Below are 25,934 nucleotides of genomic sequence, written 5' to 3' on the forward strand. Positions count from 1 at the left end.
TAACTTTTTTAAAAGAAAACACATTTACAGAAAATTTAATTGTAGCTATGATTTGACTCATATAAAAATGTTCCTGCTATTATAGGTACTAAGCCAAGAACAAAGACAGGTGGGACAAAAAGGAGCTCAAAGTAGCCCATTTACTGCAATCTTAAATTTAAGTCACACTCACTTTCCAGGGAGAATAGACTTTTACCTATTATAGGAGAGAGAGGCCCTTGAGCTATCTCCCACACTCCACACTCCACATAGGGTAAAGATAGTGCAAAAATGATCCACTCACCAGGGTTGAGCCCATATTTAACATTCTTTGTCTGAAGTTTCCCCAACTCCTAAATTTTGTGACACTGGGTTTTCTATGTTGTGATTAGGGCAGCCAGACTGATCTAACCGTCCCTGAGAACCCACCTCTGAATTTTGTGTTCTCTCTGTATATACCAGTATCTGCTGAGAATGTATTTCAGATGCTTTGGGACCTCCTTTCCCTTAAGTGAAGTAACTTTGAGACATATTACTAGCTCCAAGGGTTCTTCTGGGAAAACTTCTCCCAAGGTAAATTCAAGGTTTTCTCAACAGAAGACTACCTTTTACTTTGTAATAAAAGCATAGCAAGCCTTCCTTAAGTTTGAGTATATGCTTTTCACCCTAAAATTTGTCTGTATCTGCTAAGACCTTGGCCTTATTTCTAGGCATAATTCCATGACCATGGTTACCCTAACCCCACAGAGTACAAGTTTATCTAGGATCCAAGATAGAACCCAAACATTGAGTAATTCCCAGTTCACGTGTTCATGCAACACCCATAATCTCAGATTGTCCATTGCTTATTCACTTGCCCAGAATAGTCCTCATTACCAGGCATTAGAGATGACCGCCTAAACAACCCTACAAATACAGGCAAATGTGCCTAAGTCCCCCCCTTCAAGATACGTCAGAGTCCTACCCAAGCCCACCCTCCACTTTTGTCCATTGCTACCATACCCTTTTCTCTCTCTGTAAGGAAAAATACCACAGATTTCCACAAATATTTCTTTTATGGTATGTGTGTGTGTATTGGGAAATATAAAAACTCCCATCTCACTTCACCTGACAATTTCTTTTTGGCTGTGTATCTAATAATTTCAGTTGGCACTTAGCTTGTAGTAAATGATTGTTGAATGATAGAATGATTTAATATTTAATTTCATCTATTCTAATGCTTATTCTCATGCCTAGAACACACAGACATTTATTTGTTGAAATGATAAATTAATCAAATGAGTAATTACTTGGAGTTAAAATTTATGTAGCTTTAAATACCTGCTGTAGATTATCAAAATATATGAAAATTCACACAAAGAATAAAAGATACATTACATTGCTAATTTATTCTATCCTTAACATAAAATTGCTTTGGAAATAAAGTAATTCATTTAACAAATATTTAATGAGCCCCAACTGTGAACCTGCCTCTGGGCTGGGGTTGGAGGCACAGGGGTGATTGATGGTAGTGAAGCGGAGGAGGTGCCAGTTAAGGCTGGTGCAGGGGCCTCCCCCAGCATGAAGCCACAGCTGTTTTTAGGAGGATGAGTGTGATGGTGAGTATGACACAGTTTGCTTTGCTCCAGTGCCAGGAACAGATCAGAAGGAAGGATGTGGATTTCAATGGACCTGTTTAGCTGTATTCACCGAAATGGTCGAAAAACCATCCTTTGCTTAGAACGATTGAGATGCATCTTTTCTGTTTTATAGTTCTGTTTCATTGCTGATAAAAGGTATTTCAGAAGTTTCTATTACAAATCAGGAAGTGAGAAAACAGGCAATTGCAGTTATAATGCTTAATTTGTTAAGCTATTATATTTTCACTTTAGCAGTAATTTGAGATAAAATAATGTGAAACTGTCTTATGGTTTTATTATATTGACTTTCCATCTCATTATTTACAAAATTTTTATGTCAACTAATGGCACTATTTCTTTTAAAGTAATTGCTGAGACATTCCATATGTATTTTCATCATCCTCCAAGAAACTTCTGGGAAAACTTTTTTTAAATTCCTTATAACTGTATCAGACAAAGTCATTAGGTAGCTTTGTGTTTTAGAATATGTATTATTTAAAGACTGCTATACTGCCATCTTATAGTATTAGAATGACTGTTTTCCTTGTCATACATTTGTAGTGTTGTCCTCAAATGTGTTAGCCAGTTATTGAGATTGCTATATATTTTAGTGTCCAGCTCATATAAGCATTCTTTTTGTTCTAATTATTGTTTTGTGCTTTGAAGAAAAAATGGATGCTGAGTCAAAAGAGAATGTACAAGACACAGAGGCCCAGGTTTGTCATGATGCTGCTTATTTTAATTCCTAATGCTCTTTAGGACGCATTTTATTCTACTCATTTTAGATAGAGGTTTAAATGACTGCCTTTACTCCCGACATTAAGGAAGAACACTGACTTAGGGGAGATTTCAAGTAGAGTTTTCATCTCAATTCTTTTTCCATTTAAACTCCACAAAAAGTAAAGTACCCCGAGAGAGAGGTTTTCATATATACGTTAACTGGTGGCATGATTACGTTGAAGGTGAAGGAAACAGAGAACACTGAATTTCAAATGTTTGTTACCTCTGTCGTGTAATCTTGGGAAGAATCACTGTATTTTAAAAAGGCTTGTAGCGTATGGAAAATGGGAAGAATGGTGCTATTGCTTTGGATTATTATAAGAATTAAATGAGTTAATGTATATTAAGGTGTATTGTATAGTGTAATACTTTATACAAATATTAGTCAGTTTCATCAAGTGAAGATTTACAGTTATTCAAGGACATTTCTGTTGGGAGCACAATTTTCATAAAGAAGCCATAGAACTCACACTTGATGGAAGGCAGCTGTAGCATGGATTGAAAAGAATCCAAGAACAAATTATACCATTGTTTGTATCAAGATAGCCTACAGCAATATCAGCTACATTCATTCCCATGCACCTGCAAATAAAAACAAGTGAGGGATCCTGTGCAAGCATTCTTGCAGTGGAAAGAAAATTAGATCAGAGTCTTGGTATGGTTTGAAATGATACAGATGGATTTTGCAATGCCTATGGTATGGAAGCATGTACTACCACAGGCAGTAACTCTTTTAAGTAAGTAGCAATAACCTTCTTAGAATTTAAAAAATTTTAATGACAAATATATCTGTCTTCTCTAATGCTTACAATATAATTGTAAAGTAGTATTGTAATTTAATTGGTGAAATTAAATTACAATATAAGAAATTAGTGTCAGATGATCAAAGACCAGCTTAATGGGAACTGATTAAATTATTTTTATTGTTTTATTTAACAAACATTAATTGAGCATTGCTTATGTGTAAAGTGTTGTACTAAGTACTGGCCTGTGAAGCCCGGGGAAGGAAGAAGGAAGATAGAGGTGCTGTGTCCTCACTGGAGAAAGGTCCCCAAGTAAAACGGGGGCAGTAAAAGAAGTCAGGTAGGAGGAAGAACCCTTCAATGTGGAAAAACCTCAAGTCTCTGATTGAAACTTGAGAGGGGTGGTATAACTCCCCATCCTGAGATCCTTGTCACAGCACAATCACGAGGAGCAATCCTAACCCTTTATATATATATATATAATATATAAATTGTATTACTAATTTTACTTGCTTTAGTATTTTTTATTTGAAAATTTGTTTTTAATTATTAAAAGATTATTAAATTGTTATTAAATTATTAAATCAGTAGTAACCAGTAGAATAACTCTATTGAACACATTAAGCCTTTTCTTCATTCATTTATTTGACGAATGTATACATTGTGCCAGGTAATGAACATCATTTAAGATATCACAGCAAGTGGCTATCAGCTTATATACTGATGACTGGAGAAGTGTGCCTTCAGCAAACCCCATTTAGTATCATCCCTCCCATTTCTCACTGTTCTAGAGCCCATAACACACAAATGCACTTTTTCTCTGTGTTTGTTGCTGTTATTTCCATTACACTGTTTCCCTACTTCCACTCCATTGGTTCAGTCTCTTCTTTCCACCCAGTACTTCAGAATTCTTCATGATTGCCTCACGATGGCAAGAAATAAAAGAAAGAGGGAAGGAAAGGAAAGGAAGAGAGCCTGAAGTAGAAAGTAAAAGAAAAAAAAGTAAGGTTGATTTTCTTGACTGATAAAGAAGCAGATTTTGAATATGATTCCCAAAGGAATTCTAGAAAATATGAGCAATATAATACAGCATAATTGGAATAAGTGTAGCACCTCCCACAGTGACTACATGGGGAAATGTTGTGATTTTTTTTTTTTTTTTTTTTTTGCGGTACGCGGGCCTCTCACTGTTGTGGCCTCTCCCGTTGCGGAGCACAGGCTCCGGACGCGCAGGCACGAACCCCTGTCCCCTGCATCGGCAGGCGGACTCTCAACCACTGTGCCACCAGGGAAGCCCATGTTGTGATGTCTGAAAAAACCTTGTTGCAGGAATGGATCTGTATGGCCATTGTGATACACTCTGTACACTCTTTTGAGGACCTGTGGAATTTTAAAGATTTAGAATCAGGATCAGTACTCTATCATAGAACTTAGCCTTTATCTTGTTAGAATTTCTCATGTTGAGAGGAACAGAGACACATTTGATTTCCTCAGTTAATGGAAGTTTTATGGTAAAATTGCATAGAAAAGTAAGGGGGGAAATGAGAAAGAAAAAAGTCTCAACTTCTACCCAGCCCTGCTTCATGGATATCTAGAATGCTAATCATCAGACTGGTAGCTGTCTGCTCTTGGCCTGTCTCTTCTGCACGTCCCCCATGGCTATCAGCTACATGACCCTTCTTATGACCTCTGCCTATTCTCTCTCTGAGTCTTTCCACTTCTGTATTGCTCTATCCTCTTCAGACATTTCGTATTCTGACTTACTGAGAGAGAACATAAATCGTTTCTCAACATTCTCTGGTATAAAGCATCCACCCTATGCTAAGGCTATTGACAGCCTTGGTGTCAAACATAGTTAGAGCTAGGCAGGCAGTTTGTGGGACAGAACATTACCATTTGCACATGGGAGACCCCCAAGATATGGATAGAGGCAGGCCCTGTGAGACTCCTGAGAAGGGAAGCAGTGTAGTGATGACTATGGCATATAAATATGCAAACCAAAGCTTTTGAACCCTTTTGGGTAATGGCGTGATGGAGAAGGTATGTAATTCAAAGGCAAGATTTCCCTTCCTTTCAGTGCCAGTCGAAGCAGAAGAATAGCTAATAACTTTAATGTCTGCCTTTACTATGGGAAAAATTTTAGAGTGAAAAAAATGGAAGAAGAATCCCAGGATTAGTTGTCTATGAGTCACTAAAGGTTTTCCCACCTTGTCAGAGTGACACTGTCACAACTATAAATTCAAAAGTGAAAACAATCATCATCTTAATATATTGATTTACTTTCCGCCCAATTTTCCATGTTTCCATTTACTCTTACCCATATAACCTATATCCTAGATAATATTTTGAGTTTGATATCCCCTATACTGCCAACTTCATGGCATTTTCCATGTTACCAGGTAATCTTTACAAAGTAGACCACTACCAGGCTGGCTGTAGGTGTGATGATGCAGTAAGAAAAAGAACAAAGTATTTTCTTATTAAGCAATACAGTGGAAAATTTTTCTTACACAGAAATGGGATTGAACCCTGAATGCTAATGTGAGCTCTCTACAAGGCAGAGTTCAGGGCTCCTCTGACTTGGCAGATTCTTTACACTGAGCACAGAACTTCAGAGACAAGTCTGGGAGGGGCCAGAAAGGCAACAGGGGACCATGTCCTCTTACTTGGGTCCTTAATTGTACATCCATTGTACTGTTTGTTTGCCAGTTTGATACCAAAATGAAAGTAACTGAAGTTAAATCTAAGACATTTTGACCAATCTTCAAACCCAGACCATCCTTTGTGGCTTGGCCCAGCTTACTTTATAATTATTATTTTAATGGCTTCTTTATTCTATTCAGTTATGGTACCTTCATTGACTTAACTACCCTCCATTGTAGTATATCTGCAATTTTCTAATTATTTAACTATGTTATGCTTGTGATAAATAAAAGTACAGTGAAAGTATATCAGCATATAATATTTTTCCATATAGATCATTTTCTAAGGATAAATTTTAGGAACGAAACTTTGGGCCAGGAATATTTGGGTGTGAATATTCTTACATAAAACTGCCAGATTTCAGCCCAAGAGGAAGTTATACTAACTTAAATTCTTACCAGAATTAGAGATATACCAATACCACTGTATCTTCATCAGCTTTAAGTATTATCATTATTTTCATTTGCTTGCCCACTCATACTCTGTCCATCTTTTTCACATATTTAGGACGTATAAGCTAGACAACATACTGGTAAATGGTTTATATACAGTGATTTATATATAAATAAAACTTTATTAATTCTTTATTATTCAATAAAAATGGCTTTTAGTTCCAAATTTCTAGTGCTTTTGAAATTTACCGATGTCCATGCTTAATCATCTCAATAATTCTAAAGGTTTTATTTTTACCAGAAAATAATAGTAATTAACAAAAGATAAGAGGTGATTTTTTTCAACTTGCCTTTATGTGACAGTCCTCTGCAGGAAAAACGTAAAACATGAAAACAGGGGAAAAGGCTTGACAATAGAAAATTATCCAAGGCCAAGATGTTCATCATGGTCTGCATACTGCAAGCTCGGGAGCCATACTTTCCTAAAATTATTCAACTACAGATACGTTAGTGTTTAAATGCTATGTTGCAGTTCAACTTATGCTTGACATAAGTTTATTTCATGTTAGTTTATTATACAGGAATTATACTAGTGAACAGAAATTACACTGTCTGAGTAGTAATGATTCAGGTTTGTAAGAGTAACTTTTTCTGGTTGCTTTGCTGATTTGAAATTTCTCATGGCTAGGGTTATTTATAAATTTATATCATCCTAGTCCTCTGATTGATTGGTGTTGTGTTTCTTTATTTCTCCTCAGACAAAAGTGAAGCTGTCCTTTACTGGGGAGATACTCTAACCTTTTTCTAGGAACCTCTCTACCACCAACATCAGACTATAAATGTGTAATCAGATCATAAATTCCTATAGATAAAGAACTATTAAATTTAACCCGTAGCAGTATCCATTTGGTTTTGAGGTGATAGCTTAATGATCTTGTTCAAAGAAACCACAGTCCTGCATCAGGAATTGGAGATGAAATCATGCTTCACTTACACTTCTACGTAATGAATTGACGAGTAAAGCATGTGCAGTAAACCCAGTAGAAGAATGGTAGATGTGTCACACAAATCGTAGTAAGCTGTCCCTTCCCTTCTCCAAAACCCCAGGTCTTTTATAAACTCTTTGGGGAAGGTGGCAAAGTTCTGTAGGTTTCTCAATGATTAGGATTGGATAGATAAAATTAGAAGTTTTGTGCTATAAATACAAGTTGTATTTTCACCCATCCCCCATACATGAACCTGAAGCACTTAATTTCATCATAGTAAATAAAGGAACAAAACAAAAAGCATATCCTCTGTAGGAAGCAAATAATAAGTTCCTTATGGTTAATTGTGGCAAGAGCAATTGCACCACTTAGTTCCTTTGGTTATTTATTTGGTTCAAAACTCTTTAGAAATCTGATGGAGAAGTAACACCAAAAAATAGGCAGAAATAGCTCTACGTATGAACTGATTTTGGGGGGGGTGTTGAGTAGGCAAGGGAGGATTGTTCTACCTTCAAAGAAGGCTGTTAATTTCTAGATGCATTATTAAGGGAAGCACTGTGGGCTCCATGGCTGGAACAGGGAACTAATCATTTTTTTGGTCTACATATCAGGTGTTAGTCTAGTCTGCTAGTAAAAAGTAGTTCTCTCACTCTGCCAAAATGAGACCTATTTTGCCTGCTTGCATATGATTCTTCTGCTTTGTCCACTGCAGCACGATCTGCACCGCTGCTATTATTGTAATTATTTTCTGGTTTTGCTCTAGGATGTGAGAGCATGACTTTTTCTTATCCCAACCCACACACTGATGTCAGAGTATTTTTGTTCTTTCCCCAGAGCATTGTGTTCTTCCACCAGCAGTCACTGAGCCAGGAAGACATGAGGGTATTTTGCAATAGCACTTGGAATATACATTTTTTATTTTTTAGTTGGAATTTCTAGCGTTTATATTTTGAAGGTCATGTATGATGTCACATTCTTAGTCAATAGCTATCTACGTATTGCTGGGTATGTAACTCTGCCAGGTCCATGCCTGCAGTGCTTTCCTAAAATCAGCATGAGGATGAAGAGGAGTTAGCCTTTTATGCATATAAATGTGTGTGTCCAGATGGTTAAAAGCTACATCACAGCAAGCACAGAGTCTACCAGAAAATATCCTGCTTTCCATTGTTCCAGCAAGCGATCATGCAAGGAACTTTGATAATAATCAGTGTGAATAGTAAATAGAATTTTTCAGTGAATTTTAGTGATTTGATTATTTGCAAGCATTTCCCTCCACAGCAGCCTGTCTTTTCCCTTTCTTCCCCCTCCATCCCTTTCTCCCATCATTCCCCTCCCCTCTCCCACTTTCTATCCTATTTTCTCATTTTAAGATGTCCACAACCCAAAAGACTATTTGACTAGTGGGAAGTGAAGGTGGAGGATTATTGATCAGGGGATTTCTAATGCTGTTTAATGCAGCATTAAACAAATGTATGCTTCATTCATCATTCAATGAGCATTTTTCTCTATACAGAGTACTATTATGGACTAGAGGTTGAGATTTTTAGAAGGGAGACACAAAAATGACTATTCTTTGGCAAACACTTAGATAACTTGCTTTCTTTGTGCTGAGCAATTAATCTTTGTAACAAGTCTATTATTAGGGACTCTCATTTTACGGATTAGAAAACCAAGGTACAAAGAGGTTAAGTACCTTGCCCAAAGTTAAACAGTGGGTAAGTGGCAGAACTGAGATTCAAAACCATGCAGCCTGACTCTAGACCCTGTGTCCTTAACCTTTGTGCTATGATGCCTGGGATGAGAGCTCAGGACAGTAGAAGAGGGAGTATATTCAGACAGCATAATACAGAGCACTATGTGATAACAATACAGATGAGGAAAATGAAAAGGCTTGAGAGGAGGGAGAGAATATTTCAGACAAGTGAATGGGTGGCATCTGTACTAGCCTTGAGGGCTGAGGTAGATTTTGATAGTGGAGATCAGGAGTGAGAATTTGCTTTCAGTTAGAGGAAATGGCATGAGTAGATGCTGGGTCTGGAAGGTAGGTTCAGAAAATAAGTAGTCTAGTTTAGTTGGAGAAAGCGATTGTATACAACAGTACCGGATAAGGTCGGCTACAGCCAAGTTTTGCAGGCCCCGTTTCATAGGCATTTGGAATTAGGAGGATGAGGGCTTTTGAGCAATGAGGTGGCAAGAACAATGCTCTAAAGAGCTCAACTTGATGGGGTAGTAGTTTGAAGAAAGCAATGCTAGAAGCAGGAAAAATAATTCAGAAACTGTATTTGTTTTCTATTGCTGCATAACAATGTTACCACAAACTTAGCAGCTTAAAACAACCAACATTTATGATATCAGTTTCTGTGGGTCAGGAGTCTAGGCACAGCTTAGGTATGTCCTCTGGTTAGGGTCTCACAAGGCTACAATCAAAGTGTTGACTGGGGCTGTGATTTCATCTGAGGCTCACCTAGGAAAGGATTAGCTTTTGTTAGCAGAATTCAGTAATTTTTGTATCAAGGACTGTTTCTTGCTAGCTGTCACAAAGGCTACCCTCAGCTCCTAAAGACTTCTCTCAGTTCTTGCCATGAGCATTCCAACACTGGCATTCCATAACATGGCAGCTTGCTTTTTGAAAGCTAGCAAGGGAGTGAGAGACTTCAACTAAATAGCACTGTAATTTTAATCACATGTGTCCTGTCACTTCTGCCACATTCTGTTGGTTTCTAACCAACAAGTCAAAGGTCACCCCCACACTTAAGGGGAGAGGATAATCCAAGAGTGTGAACATCAGGAAACATGGGTCATAGAGTTTCTACTCTAGAGTCTGCCACAGACAGATACAGTTGGTGAAACAAACCCTCAAGAGTCTGAATTAGGGTGGTATGAATGCACATAGAGAGGAAGAGTTAGATTCAAGAAATTACGTCTAGGAAATATAACTATGATTTCTTTTGAAATTATTTGCATACATTAACTCATATATGCCTCAAAATATCTCTTTGACGTAGGTGCCAGGAAAATCCTTATTTCACAGGTGAAGATACAGGCTTTTAAAAGTTAAGTTCCTAGATCACATACATATGAGCTTCAAATCTGGGTGTCCTAACCTAGATTTGAAAGTAGGATGGCAGTCCCAGAGCTCATAGTCGTGGCCACCCTTCTTTACTTGGACCTAAAAGTATAGAGAATTTAAAGAGAGATGGATAAAATATTGAAGATAACTCCAAGATTTCAACTCCATTTCAACTAAGAGAAACGTCGTGAGAAGCACTATTAAAGTAATATTTTTTGTGCGTACACTATATGCCAGGCAGTGTGCTAAGCACTCAGTACGCATAATCACATTTAATGTTGCCAACAGCCTATGAAAATAGTCCTTTCCCCTATTTTACAGATCAGAAAACAGAACTGTGCCTGTGCCCACTAAACCATCATTTCCATAAGTGCAAAGGGTTATTTTGTTCATAGCTCTATCTCTAATGTCTCACCATAAAAAAAGTGTTCATTATATAAATTTTTGAATGAATGAGCTTATAAGTGGTAGAGTCATGAGTTGAACTCAGAACAGCCTCACTCTGCCTCCTGGAGTAGACAATGCATTCCATTGTAGCCATAGCAGGAAATCTAGATATGGATATTCAGCAGATATATAAATTCTATTAAATGGAGCTTGAGGAAAAGGTCAAGGCTAGGCTCCCTGTCAGGGAGCATCCATGTGGAGATCAAAAGTCCCTAAAATTAGATGAGATGATTAAGGGAGAGGGCATAAGCTCCAAACCAGAACCTTAGAGAACACCTATGTTTAGAGGCTGAGGGGAGGAAGAGGCATTTTAAAAAGCAATGAAGACATATGTATCAGAGAGTTGAGATGGATATATAGATATGAAAGCAAAGGGGAAAGAGAAGGAAGGATTTCAGCAATGTCAACCACCACAGGGTAATCAAAGAGCCTCAGAATTAAGGCAAGATAAGTGCATTTGGGGATTAGGAGGTCATCGATTCTGGGGTGAGCAGATTTGGAAAAAAACAGGGACTGAATAAGAATCAAGAAAGTGTCTGAATAGGTGGGGAAATGGGCTTGTGTAGGAAAGAGTGCATAGTAAGGATATAGAGCTCACTAGTATAAACTCTTTGTAATTTCAGATGAGCTAGTAGTAGTAATATGAGAGGGATGAAAGATTTTAATAGGAGTAATTTTTTGTGTTGTAAACAGAAGGGTAGGCTCAAGTAGGAACAAACTAAAGATAGCATAAAGAGAATTGACTACTGATGGAACATGACCCCAGAGGAGACAGAAGGAGAATGAGATGTAGGACCACTAATAGGAAGGGCAGACCTTAGAAAGGGACATGTTACCATTCTAGGTAGGAGAAGAATCTGAAATAAAATATAGAAAAGTAGAGGTCCAGTAGAGAAAAATTGAGCGTATTCAAATTGAAAGTCCTCAATTGTCTTAAAGATGGAGGCAAGTTCTTCATACCCAGAAAGAGAGGGAAAGATTTCATAACTAGAGGATAGTAAGAAATATTTTAATTAATTGAGGCAACAGTTGACAAAAAGTTTATTCAATGTCTACTCTGAAATAAGCAGAAAATTCAGTAGAGAAGACAATAAAGGATAAAAATAAGCATAATTAGGAACCCAACTGAGAAGAAATAGCATGAACTTTTAATAGAATTCAGCAGCATGGTTTCATAATTTTGCCCAGCTTCTGAAAAGCTATTATTAAAGGAAGTCAATTGTCCCGCACAGGGTTGGGAACTGAAACTGTGAGAATGACAGGCAAGCATGGAGGAATGAAAGATGGATTCTAGAGGTCAGCGAAGACAGTGTTGGCATCATGGTCTAAGCAGTGATGTGAATGAATACTGAGAGAAGTGTAGAATCTAAAGATTGTAATTTGGGTGTGGAACAAGCTACCAGAAATGAAGAAATAAAGTGCTGGTAATCAGAAACGGAATGCTGTAAGTTTGAGAAGTAAAACAGTAAAATTTTGAAGTAAAATAGTCCCAAATCAAGCTAATTATAATGCCCTTTCCTCAGTTTCAGAGGTTAAATAAGGAACTATGAAGCCAAGGTATCAAACAGGCCAGAAGTAGACATTAAATGAATGTGGCAGAGGATGAGAGGGATGGAGAAGATGACTGACCAGGCATCAGGTCAGGTGGGGTGTTATGATGGAGGTCATAAACACAGCAATAAGGACAGGGCTTAGATGTCAAGGTTCAAAAATAGAGGTTGGTAAAGAGAAAACAATAGCGTAAAAAATGACAGTAAAGGATAAGAAACTTTTTCAGGCTGATCGTGTCTTCAGGTGCAATTCAGATTTCAATTAAGGTAAAGAATTGGAAGTTCAACTTGAGAATCAGCCTAGAACAATAGACTTTGCTTCCTAGTAGAACTAGTAGAACTAGGAAGCAAAGTCAGCAGGGAGTGACTGATAGAGAAGCAAGTACACACAGCAGGAAAGTAAAGGGTTAGTTTGAATAAGAAATAAGCATTGCTCCCTGCCCAGATTCCCCTATCACCCCTTTCCAGGTGACCCTTCTAATCCCTAAAATTACCTGTTAGGCATTATACCCCATTTAACAAATGAAAAAAGTCTGGTTCTGGAATTTGAATCTTGTCCTAACTGCAAAATCTAAAGCTTTCTACCACAACCTACTTACTCTCAGTGGTTTTAAACTGTTGCTGCAGCCTTCAAGGACTAAGTGGAAATCATGTCTGACATATGAAATGGGTATGAAACGCATTTTTTAATTTAGGTATATTTTACATATACAACATTATATTAGTTTCAGGTGTACAACACAATGATTCAATATTTGAATATATTGGGAAATCAACACAATAAGTCTAGTTAACATCCGTCACCACACATATTTACGTTTTTTTCTTATAACTTTTAAGATCTACTCTCTTATGCAATACAGTATTATTAACTATAGCTACCATGCCATATATTACATCCTCATGACTCATTTATTATATAACTGGAAATTTGTACCTTTTGACCCATTTTCACCTCACATTACCCCTCACCCCTGGCAACCACCAATCTGTTCTCTGTATCTATGAGCTCTTTTTTATTTTTGTTTTTTTTAAGATTACACATATAAGTGAGGTCATATGGTATTTGTCTTTCTCTGATTTATTTCACTAAGCATAATGCCCTCAAGGTCCATCCATGTTGTCTCAAATGGCAAGATTTCCATCTTTTAATGGCTGAATACTATATATATATATATATATATATATACTATATATATATACACCACATTTTGCTTTATCCATTCATTCATTGATGGATACTTAGGTTGTTTCCATGTCTCAGCTATTGAAAATAATGCTGCAGTGAACATGGGAGTGTAGATATTTTTTCAAGTTAGTGTTTTTGTTTACTTCTGATAAATACCCAAAAGTAGAATTGCTGGATCGTATGGTAGTTCTATTTTTAAGTTTTTGAAGAATCTCCACACTGTTTTCCATAGTGGCTGCACCAATTTACATTCACACCAACAATGCACGAGGGTTCCCTTCTCTCCTCATCCTCACCACACTTTTTATTTATTGTTTTTTTTTTTTGCGGTACGCGGGCCTCTCACTGTTGTGGCCTCTCCCGTTGCGGAGCACTGGCTCTGGACGCGCAGGCTCAGCGGCCATGGTTCACGGGCCTAGCCGCTCCACGGCATGTGGGATCTTCCCAGACCGGTGCACGAACCCGTGTCCCCTGCATTGGCAGGCAGAATCTCAACCACTGCGCCACCAGGGAAGCCCTATTTCTTGTCTTTTTGATGATAGTCATTCTAACAGATGTTAGACGATATCTCATTGTGGTTTTGATTTGCATTTACCTGATGAATAGTGATGTTGTGCACCTTTTCATGTACTTGTTGGCCATCTGTATGTCTTATTTCAAAAAATGTCTATTCAGATCCTCTGCCCATTTTTCATTCAGATTGTCTTTTTGCTGTTGAGTTGAATGCACAATGTGTTGTTCTTGAATTATATTTATATTTTATATACTAAAAAGTTTTATGTCAGCTTACATATCTAATCCTCCTATTTAAATCTTAAATTTTTTTTCAAGAGAAACATGTTGGATTCTTTTCCTTAATGAGATTAAGGAACTTCCAAATACCTTCTAGATGATCACACTGAATTTCTGCAACTATACCCTAAAACCCTAAGTTTATATTTCATTATTTTTCAGGTGTGAAAATGAAACCAAATTCAAAACAGAAGAAGTATTTTGGGCTTACAATTTCTGCCCTACTCCGTACTCCTGGACTGCACTTCTGGGCCTTATTTTATATCTTGTTTTCTTCGCACCTGGTAAACAAAGGCTTTGTTGTTATTATTGTTACGTTAATTAAACTCTCTATTTAGAGGAGAAAAACTCTTTTAAATTACTTACTACATTTACTGAAATTCATTTTGTATTTCTCAGGAATGGGACCAATGCCTTGGACTGTGAATTCTGAAATATATCCCCTTTGGGCAAGAAGTACAGGAAATGCATGTTCATCTGGAATAAATTGGATTTTCAATGTTCTGGTTTCATTGACATTTTTACACACAGCAGAGTATCTTACATACTATGGTAAGAGAATATTTTTTCCAGCTATAGTTTCATTTTTATTTTCCTACTCTATTTTTAGATATGCTATCATTTGTGATTGAAAGATTAGATGGTTATATTTTTGCTATTATAAATTCTCTATATGGCTTTCTTATTCCCCACAGTCCTTGGCAATGTTTCTGGGAAAAGATAAGAGGAACTCTCCTTTCCTAAGCAGTATTGCTTATAGCCTTCACCCACCCACCTACACTTCAGACCCAGACATCTCCCAGCTATCTCCCCAGTTGGAAATCTTCACAGCAAGGCCTTTAGTTTAATGAAAAAACATAAACAGAGAATGGTAGAAAACTGCAGGAGTCTAGGGCTAATGCTTGAAGATGTCTCATAACAGGGATGGAGTGGTATCCAAGAGTGGAAGTAGGGTTAAAGTAGCTCCCCCAAATGCTGTGTTATGAGTTATGCCTTCCGCTCTGTCATCTGTGCTATTCGGGCCAAAGCATTTCAGGATCCACTGAGGCCAGCGCTTACCACTGCCAAAACTATAAATGTGGCAGAAGTGTTCAAGTGAAAATGTGTGGAGACCGTAACTCAAAGAAAACAATCTTGAGAAGTGACTGAGTTAGGAAAAAACTTTGGGAAGCTACTTCAAGTTTATCTTTGCTAAAATGAAATGATTTTGGCTTTTTAGCAAGAGGATTTCTTCACTGTATGAGTTTATAGCTGTGATTGGATTCTAAATGATGAAATAGGAAGTTTTCATTCTAATCTTCTCATGAGCCTCTGTGATTGTATATTGAATGCCTATTGCTTAGTCCATTCTCTGATCCCCTCCCCTATCACCTCATCTCACCCCATCCCATGTTCTGGCTACTTATAATTCCTTTTTGTAAGAACAGGTTTATTTGTCAGCTCCCCTACCCCACCCCTCACAACTGGACCATAAATCCCTTGAGCTTAGGCCAGGATTATGCTTTGTTCACCATTATATTCCCAGTGCCCTCCAGGGCATCCTATTCACTTAATAAGCACTCAGAAGTATTTGTCAAATGAATAATTACACGGATGAACTTTTAGATAAATGGTGAATATGAGGAAACATTATAAAAGTCTATTCCTCCTGTCTTGTGAGCATGCTGAATTGATATTTACTTTTATTTAAAACTATTTATCTAATGCTTTTTTTATCTTTATAAAACTCCTCTCTCTGCTGATCACCATTTGGGACATTTAGAAATATTTATTTTCTTGGAAAGGGAACACGCTGGCATTTTAAACTGGATATATATTTAGTATATTCAGCCTTATCCCATTTGGCAATTAAAATGTTTTACATAAATTTGTAAGCTTATCTTCCTAACAGCATAAATATGAACACAATAAATATTTATCCATATTTTCTGATTCTTGAGAACACTTAAATATATGAAGACCTAAATATAGACTAATATCTTGAGAAAGCATTTTTTAATAGAAAGTAATAGACCAAATAATAAAAGTCTATGTGGTAAGACTTTTGATAGCAAAGCACCTCTTCCTTGAATAAATTCTGTCAGAAAAACATGAGGCAACAGAAGCAAAATTTAAATATGGCATAGCCAGGCTTCTTTCAGAAATATCTCCTTGGAAGAAGCTTTTTGCTTTGCATTAAGCCAAGCTTCTATCAGGTCAGCATACTGTCCATTAGGTCCTCACTAGTGGAACAGTATCTCAGCTCAGGTTAGATTTTCCCTATTTATTGCTCTATATTTTAATCTATAGGTTACTGATTTATGTAAGATGTATGTTTATATTCCTGATTTAACAAATATGCACCATAATGATGTATTTCTCTGGAAATATTCATGTCTTCTTTTACTTCCCTTTTTATTGTTTCATAAGACCTCAAGTTATTTTTGTTTTCCAACATCTTTATTGGAGTATAATTGCTCTACAATGGTGTGTTAACTTCTGCTGTATAACAAAGTGAATCAGCCATATGTATACACATATCCCCATATCCCCTCCCTCTTATGTCTCCCTCCCATTCTCCCTATCCCAACCCTGTAGGTGATCACAAAGCACCAAGCTGATCTCCCTGTGCTATGCAGCTGCTTCCCACCAGCCATCCATTCTACATTTGGTAGTGTATATATGTCCATGCCACTCTCTCACTTCGTCCCAGCTTACCCTTCCCCCTCCCCGTGTCCTCAAGTCCATTCTCTATGTCTGCGTCTTTATTCCTGTCCTGCCCCTAGGTTCTTCAGAACCTTTTTTTTTTTTAGATTCCATATATATGTATTAGCATGCAGTATTTGTTTTTCTCTTTCTGACTTACTAAACTCTGTTTGACAGACTGTAGGTCCATCCACCTCACTACAAATAACTCAATTTCGTTTCTTTTTATGGCTGAGTAATATTCCATTGGATATATGTGCCACATCTTCTTTATCCATTCATCTGTCGATGGACACTTAGGTTGCTTCCATGTCCTGGCTATTGTAAATAGTGCTGCAATGCACATTGTGGTACATGACGTTTTTTGAATTATGGTTTTCTCAGGGTATATGCCCAGTAGTGGGATTGCTGGGTTGTGTGGTTCTATTTTTAGTTTTTTAAGGAACCTCCATACTGTTCTCCATAGTGGCTGTATCAATTTACATTCCCACCAACAGTGCAGGAGGGTTCCCTTTTCTCCACACCCTCTCCAGCATTTATTCTTTGTAGACTTTTTGATGACGGCCATTCTGAAGACCTCAGGTTTTGATTCCTTCCTAAACTATACTGCCTAGAAAGGTCTGCCTTGGACCCCATTCAGTAATGTTTATTACTAAAAGTTATCATTAAAATGTCACCAGTATATCACTTTATTTATAACACATGTGACTAAATAGATCCCTTGATGAGCATTATTATTAAAGTTCCTGTGTTGAAGTACTGAAATTCAATCAAACATGGTCTTTAATTCCTCATTTTATATGATTCAATTAAATATTTGTTTTAATCTGAAGCTTAATATAGGATTCTAATAAGATTTATTTCCTTTAGAATAAAGCTGAGGAATATCTGTACTCTTTAACAATCCTGACAGACTTGTTACATTTTTTTCATTTACATTCCAAGGGGGCATAATTAAGAAAGTGAGTTACATAATTGACTTGCCCATTACATGGAGCAGGTCACAGCCTCCCAGGCCTGCCTACACCTCGCCTCTGTGGCTTAACCACAGGTCTCACCAGTGAAGCCCATATACGCAATTTTGGCATTTGCCTTCTTTAGATTACTCAGATTTTTATAAAAGGAATAGAAGTTCCTTAATTTGGCTTTGGGTATCTGGTTCACACACAAGAAACTTCATGGCCTTTAAGAATCTTCGTAGTCCATCTAATTGTTTTTGACTGTATGAATTTAGCGCTAACAGATTTGATTTGTTACTTCTAATCATGCCACTATACCTAAATTGTGAAAGATGATGAATATTTCTCAACATTATATTTTATAAAGCCAGACTATAGACTATATTTACTCTGTTAGATATTTTAGAGTTTAGCGTCCTGATTTGGTCTAAAATGTTTTACCCTCTGCACTTATTTTTTTCTGTATTATCAACATGATTACTATCCTTTCTTTGCCCCTCCCCACAGAAGATTCCATTTCTCTTCTTATGTCCACAATTTTGCTTATCTGTATTCAGAACACAGGACTTCATCTCCTATCATTTTTTTCTCAAAATTCCAAATTCTCCAAGAGCTAGCTTGTCAGTTTCACCCTTTAGATGAAAACATTACCAATTTATTAGGCATGCTGATCTTACTAGCAACTATTCTTCCCTAGTCATTTAGTAAAACTTAATAATGCTGTCTTATCACTCTGTTGAGCAACTAACATCCAAAATTCTAATAGGAATATAGCATACATTTTTTCTATTCTTTGCAGTTTAGCCAGGCAGAATTTATTTTCCCTGTCAGATCAGGAAACAAGGTCAAGATAATTCAAGAAACTGCTCAAGGATTCAGCCTGCATCACTTTGTGACTTTCAGACCTACACTGTCTACAGAGACATGGTGCCTTTCTCTCACTATAACACTCAGCTGTTCATTCCAGATGACCTATTATTATTGTCTGATTATCAAGTATAAGACATAAAAATATATAAACTTGTAGTAAGTGTTTAATGTAAACCAAACTGAAATGAAGTAATTTTATTTATTTATATTTATAAATGGAATTGTATTTTTATTAAAGAAAGGATTTGATTTATGCAGGTCCCACTCCTTAAGAATTATATAGCTTCTGATGATTTAATCTAACAAATTATGTCTTGGTTTAGTCAACCCTTTCATATTTTTCCTAATGTCTCATAGTTTACCTCTATTTCCCTTTTATTTTCTCATGGCTCCTCATTCCAAAGAGCAGATTCTTTGGAGTGGCCAGTTCAGCAGCATTTTTCCTCTCTAGTTTTCCTTGAGTCTTCCCAAGAAATGTTTCTGTGGATAGTACTGAAATGGTTACTTATAGGCCTACTAAACTACTTTATAGGCATAAAAACTACTTTAAGAAAGTAGTTTTAGTAATGTTTTTCCACATTCTGTAATGATTCAGCAGAACTGAGAAATACTATTCAGTTCTTTAATTGCTGTACTATTTAGCTTATAGCTTGACTTTCAAATATGTCTTCATGACGTCTAGTATAGCCCTTTATTTCAGATCTGCTACCCAGTGAGTTCCATCTGGCAGTCAACAAGAGAACATTCATTCTCTAAACACTCCAATGTGTCTGCACTGTACTAGGAACCCAAAGACAAGCCATAGACTCTGTCATTGAGGAGACCACTTTTGCTGGTCTCCTCCTCAAGTGTCTCATAACCATCTTTCCTATACCAGTCCTGATTTGGGTTGTAAAACTTAACAGAATTATAATTTAAACCATAAATTTAAATAGGAGCTGAGAAATGATTTTACTTAATGAGGAAACTGAGGTCCAGGGAGGAGGTTAAATGACTGTCTAGAAGCCACATAGCAAGACTTAAGCCAGATCTTCCAACTCCCAATCTGATATCCTTTCTCCCGCCATTTGTCTTTTAAGACCAGAGATATCCAGGAATGGTGAGAGGTGGTCATCTTTGGATTGTGATTGAAGGTAGATCCAACAGGGTTTTCTAACAGAGTGGGTATTGGGTGGGAGAGTAGGAGAAAACTCAAAGTTGACTTCCAGACTTTGGGCATTGACCCATGAATTCAGCAATATCGTCATTGAATGTGGTTCTGGAAATACAAGACAAATGAGAAGGAAATTTCTCCCTCAAAGTACCTCAAGTCTAGCAGACAAGACAGACAAATATATTTACCTAATTATAATACTTCTTGGTTGTTATATACCACTTTGCCTCAGCAGAGTTTTGTGAAAACACAATTAACTCTAACCAGGGAAGTGAGGAAAGACTTCAAAGCAGAAGTTATATCTGAGCCTGGTCTGTCATTCTTCTTGAGTGTGATTACACGACTTGAGTTTAGAAAGATAAATTGCATTATATTCACAGCATTAGAACAATTAGAATAAACGAGGCTGGAAGCAATTTTTTGGTTCCAGCTCAGACCACAGTCATGCATGATTGACCCGTTAAAATCAAGTACCCTTTCCAATGTAAACCTATACATATATATTATTTCCCATTGCAGGAGCCTTCTTCCTCTATGCTGGATTCGCTGCTGTGGGTCTCCTTTTCATCTACGGCTGTCTTCCTGAGACCAAAGGGAAAAAATTAGAGGAAATTGAATCACTCTTTGACAACAGGCTATGTACATGTGGTGCTTCAGATTCTGATGAAGGGAGATATATTGAATATATTCGGGTGAAGGGAAGTAACTATCATCTTTCTGACAATGATGCTTCTGATGTGGAATAATTGTCAGCTGCTGATATATTTAGTAATTTAAACAAACTTGGGAGAGAAGAAGAGCAATTGGTGACCTCACTGCCCTGCTTTTAATCTGGTTCTTTCCATAGTCTAGTTTTGAATGACTTCATATTCTAGAATATTTGATTCCAAGGAAGATACAATCACAATGACATTTTTTTTCACAAGCAGAGATGTAAAAAAAAAATCTACAGAGATTTTAAACTAATAGTTTTTGAGCAAATGTGTATAATTCCTTCCTGAGATAGTTTAAAATGAATATTATACCCAGTGACTTCCGTGATAATCCTTTTTTCCTAAGACTATATATAATTATTAGTGGCAATTGAGTCAGTGCTAATCTAGCCAAATCATATATGTGTGATATACTTACAGCAGAGGATTCTAAAGTATGGTCCAAGGGTATTTTCTGTCAAAGCATGGCCTGTTGGCCCTAAATTCTCTTAAGGACACGGAGCTTACCTGTGATCAGCTATTAGAAAGTAAACTCCATTTAAGCTTTCATCAACAAATTCAAAAGTGCATCCTACAGGGGCATAGCTGTCCTTATATCCTTTGGATCCCACATTTTGGTTTGTCTCTCCAATTCATATCTGGAAAGTTCTTCAGAAGCTGACTCTGTATAGGATCATTTGAACATTATGAAAAGCAGGGCTTTTAGGGTTTATTTTCCTACATATTTTTTGCATCAGTGAGAAGTATACATTTGCACAGATTAGCTAGCAAGTTTTGATAAGTATATTTTATTGCTAGAAAGTAAGAAAGAAAAGATTTTTATGGACCTTAAAGATTTTTAACCCTGAGTTAGTCACTTAGGTCTGCAACTGTAAACACAAAATAGCACTAGATCTTCAACTGTGTTTCAGGGTCAGTTTTTGTTCATGCCAAAATCACCAGATATTCACCATGCCTTCACTCATCCACTCTGGAGTTCTAGTATTTGTGCCTTCATTTGTGTGATATAAATAACTTCTAGCAGACTAATTTTCCCCTTCTTTTAAATAGTTTCTGAAACAAGAAAGGAAGGAAGAAAATCAGTGGCAGAAATAATCCTGCTGTTACTGATGTTTGTTTAATTAAGTAGTGGGACTTCTATTTTTCTTAACTTTTTATTAACTCTTCCTAAGGGAATTGTCACATTTTGTTACTTACGGTACTCGTCTTTTGTTTTCCTTTTAATTCTGAGAGCATAAACTGATTTTTATTTTGCACACCCTTTCTCATTTTACCTGACATTCTATATTAAAAGATACATAGATTTGTCTGTGGGTTTTTCCTTTGTCTCATGCTTGGCTTGGATTTTTTTCCTCCTTGTCTAAAAATTGGGATTTTCTACTGGAACAGATTAATGGTTCTCACGTAATATGCCTTTAAGAGATGTTGACTTACTACATTTCTACAATATCTTTTCAAAGTGTTCATTGGTTTTTATGCTCATTCATCAGTGAACTCCAATTTTCACTCGTATGTTAAGAACTATATAGTATGTACAAACTCACAAAATTACTTGCTAGTTCCAGTGGAAATACGAATGACTCTTCTGTGGTCAGTTAAGAGTGCGTACATTTGATGCATTTTAAAATAGCCCTAAGTATCTAATAAGGTACTTTTTGGAGTGAAAAAGTGGCTCTCTCTAAATTCAGTATGTTTCTGCCAGTCTCCAAGATGGTTTGGTCTCTCTTGCTTGTTCTTATCACAATGATCACAGCTGAGAATGTAGCCAAGGAGGTTCATTCTCTAAACCTAAAAATCCTTCAGTCAAAAAACAGTTTTCTCCCTTTGATAATTTCATGTAACTAAAAAAAATTAGAGAGCTTCTTTCCTTGAATTAGGCACTTTGGCAATTGATTTCTAAGGGGATATTAATTTTGATTTTCCCCAGAAAAGCAGATGTGCTTTGATAGAGAAAGTTATTATTCTATCAATATTTCTTATCCCATAAGAAATTTATATTTCACACAGGTAGAGTGAAGCAGAAAATGAACTATTGTGTGGTAAAATATATCAGAATATAATGTGGAGAAAAAGTATTTAGACCCATAAAATGATCTATTTAGAAGTTTGTTTTCCTGATTTATCCAAATAATTGCCTCAATTCTTCTCTTTATTGTATACATAGCCTTAACTATATGCTTATACTCAGCTGAGCTGAATGCACAGTAACTTTATTAAAGGAGCACCTGGGCTCATTATTTCCTAAAGCAGAACATAGCCTGTTCTCCTTGACATAAGCAAATGGTGTTTTCAACTTTATATCCATAAATGCACATAATAACAGGGAAAAATAGCCACAGTTCTTTTCCTCTATTCTCCTCAATTCCTTCTATAAGGGACTACTTGTTATTTATATAGTGATAAAGATAACATTCCGTATCTTTGAAGTATAAGAGAGGCACAGTATAAGAATTATTTATAATTTTTTAATAACTACTTGAAAAGGAACCTTATACAATTAGGGTATTATTTTTAGATTCAGTGAACATTTATAGTATATTAAAAATTAAATGTTTGAATTTTGCAGGTTTTTTAGTATTATGCACCTTTTAAGTTATCAAGCATCTTTGGCTACCGCTATCAACTTGAAAACATTCCATTTGAAATATCATCAAATATATATTTTGTAGGACAATTTATATATGGTATGATTTGACCTACCATATTAAAACACATTAAGCATCATGATTTTAGCTGAAATTATATGTTTCCTTCTAAACATGCTGCAAATTTAATAGAGGTATATTGTGATTTAGGAAAATATAGGGAAGACAGTCATAACCCCTACTGAGGCTTAGCTGGATGGCTGGTGAGATCTGCACTAGACTTAAGAGAATGTAACGTTTCATCTGCATCTGAACACATAGGGCTAAATGTGATGTCAGATTTTAAAGATTTGGTATTAATATTTTTCTTAAATATAAAAGTTCTTATAATTTTGATTGTTTCACCTTAGTCAATAATTGCCCAAAACATGATTTTTAATGTATATGTAAAAGATCTAAATTAAAACTAGATTTAAAGGGTAATATTTCCATTTGAAATTTTGTTCCCAGTCATATGCAGTAGTTAGTTCCCAGATGGAAAATGCTATGAGAGTAATGCTATCAAGTGCTTTTCATATTTTTATTTTACCACTGAACCATTTTAATATAAAAGAGTCTAAATATTATTTCTTAAGTTATTCACTCTAAAATAGGAAATCTGTTAAAGCAGAGAATTTAGAAATTGTTTACTATAATTTCAAAATCAGTTATATAGAGGAAGAATTAATAGGAAAAATATAAGTTGACAACTTATCCTTTTCCTTTTATATCAGAAAGTAAAACTGAAATGTACTATAATAATCCATAGATCTTGGGGGGAGAATATTCTAGAAAATACTCTTCACATGTTATCTAAGAAAGTCTCACTAGTCTCATTAGTTTAATGACACTAATATATTTTATAAATACTGTAATACAGTAAGGGGGGTGGGAAAATTGTTTTGACTTTATTTCATCAGCACAGTAATTAAGAACAATAAAATAAGATGTTTTGTTATAATCAGAATTTTCTACTATTCTCTTAGTTATAATATTTCAAATTATACTAAGTACCTAACAACTGACATTTATACAGTTGTTGTATAATGTTTTAAGTTGCCAAATTCCGACATTTTCAGTAACTACGAATAAAAGAATGACATACCATGCTGGAAGCAGAGAATTCGTAATATGTGCTTTATACCAAAATGTATCGAATTGTGGGTAAAATTTACAGCTCATGTGTAGCTTCTGCCTGTTAAGAGACTCAGAACTGTTCTCTGCATTAGTTTTAACATCCTATTTTCTGTCACTTTCTATCTATTTTCTTAGCCTCATGTACAGTAATGTTAAGCTAATTTGATGAAGTGATTCAGGTTGTAGCAATGTATCAGTTTTCAGTTCTTCTGGGTGAGCAATATTGCTGCTATTTTCTAGAAATAGCAATCATTTTAAAATGCCAAACAGCTTACTGCTACCAACTTTCTTAAACATCATCTCTTAGAGAAGGAGATTTTCATGTGCCAATAATCATCAGAGAGGTATTTTGTAAGTGTTAATGATGTTCAGAAGTACATGAAAGAATTTTATCTCATAATTTGCTTGTGAGTGTAAAACAATGTAATTCTTATAAATTTTTACTTTGTATGTATAAAACACAGTCTGTTGCACTTGAGTGATTTGGTCTATGGAATGTTAAATATCTACCTTCATTTAGCAGTAATATTCATGTTTTGATTTTAGACAGTTAAGTCCGTGCATTTAATTTTATCATATCTATATAAATGGGAAAAAGAAATATAGCTTACAAGTACTAAAAATTAAAAACCACCAATATTTTGTCAAGTTTTAAAATTTTAGCAAATTTAACATTATTCCGTCTCATTTGAAGGTTAAAAAAATGATACTTATCTCTAGCCAAAGTTGAAATTTATATTCTACATGTCCAAACTGGTTCCTAGCTGCTTTTGGACTATATCTCACTTGATGTTATAGTATCTTTTATTTGTAATAAATGTTCAAATTTCTATTTAAAAGCTCTATTGTACATCTAGATTAAATGAAAACACAGGTTTATGCTTTTAAAATATGTTTTCAAAAGTATATTTTAATTTCTGAGAATGCATGTTATATAGTGTTTAATACTCCACATGTCTTAGCAAATCCAATATATTTATTCCTACATATGACACATGGAATATCTCTTAAAAATTATGAATACGTATCATTTCCTTCAAAGTCATTGTAGCCTATAGTTGTATCAAAAGTATTGTATATTTTATGGAGATTTAGTGATGTATATGTAAATGTTTTTTAAGTTATTTTATTGAAGTTCAATCTTTACATAAAATTTAAATCTTTTTTTAAAAAAGTGTCAGTGCCAGAACTGTAAATGAAAATAGTCAAATAAAAGTTAAGACAATTCACTACTCATTTGTCTCCCTTGTAGTTTTGTATTTTATCCAATTCTTTTCCTTGGATTTTAGGATCTAGGTTACAAAGTAAAAGCATCTACAAAGATTACCTACCTCTATATATTTATGCAATGCTACTCATTTTAATGATATTTTACCTCTTTTTGACCATGGTTAAACTTAACTACCTTTAAAACTATTTTATAATACCTAAAAATTATTGCAAGGAGTTATTCTAAATAGTAAATATAAAACTTTGAAATGAAGTACTCAGAAATCCTTGAAATATTGTTTCTTATTGTTGTCAGAACTAGATGTTGACATGA

At 35.6% G+C, this 25,934-nt stretch overlaps 1 protein-coding gene across 1 annotated transcript in view; it reads left to right on the forward strand.

Moving 5' to 3' along the window:
• SLC2A13 (solute carrier family 2 member 13) overlaps nt 1-25,626 on the forward strand; it is a 445,982-nt gene extending 420,356 nt beyond the window's left edge. The window contains exons 8-10 of the mRNA XM_032646426.1: nt 14,413-14,534; nt 14,650-14,802; nt 20,437-25,626. Of these exons, the coding sequence (XP_032502317.1) occupies nt 14,413-14,534; nt 14,650-14,802; nt 20,437-20,663 (502 nt within the window). The 3' untranslated portion in view covers nt 20,664-25,626. The remainder of the gene's footprint in view (nt 1-14,412; nt 14,535-14,649; nt 14,803-20,436) is intronic.
• The last annotated feature ends 308 nt before the right edge of the window (nt 25,627-25,934 follow it).

Source organism: Phocoena sinus, chromosome 10, assembly GCF_008692025.1.
Source record: "Phocoena sinus isolate mPhoSin1 chromosome 10, mPhoSin1.pri, whole genome shotgun sequence".
NCBI classification, from domain to species: Eukaryota; Metazoa; Chordata; class Mammalia; order Artiodactyla; family Phocoenidae; genus Phocoena; species Phocoena sinus.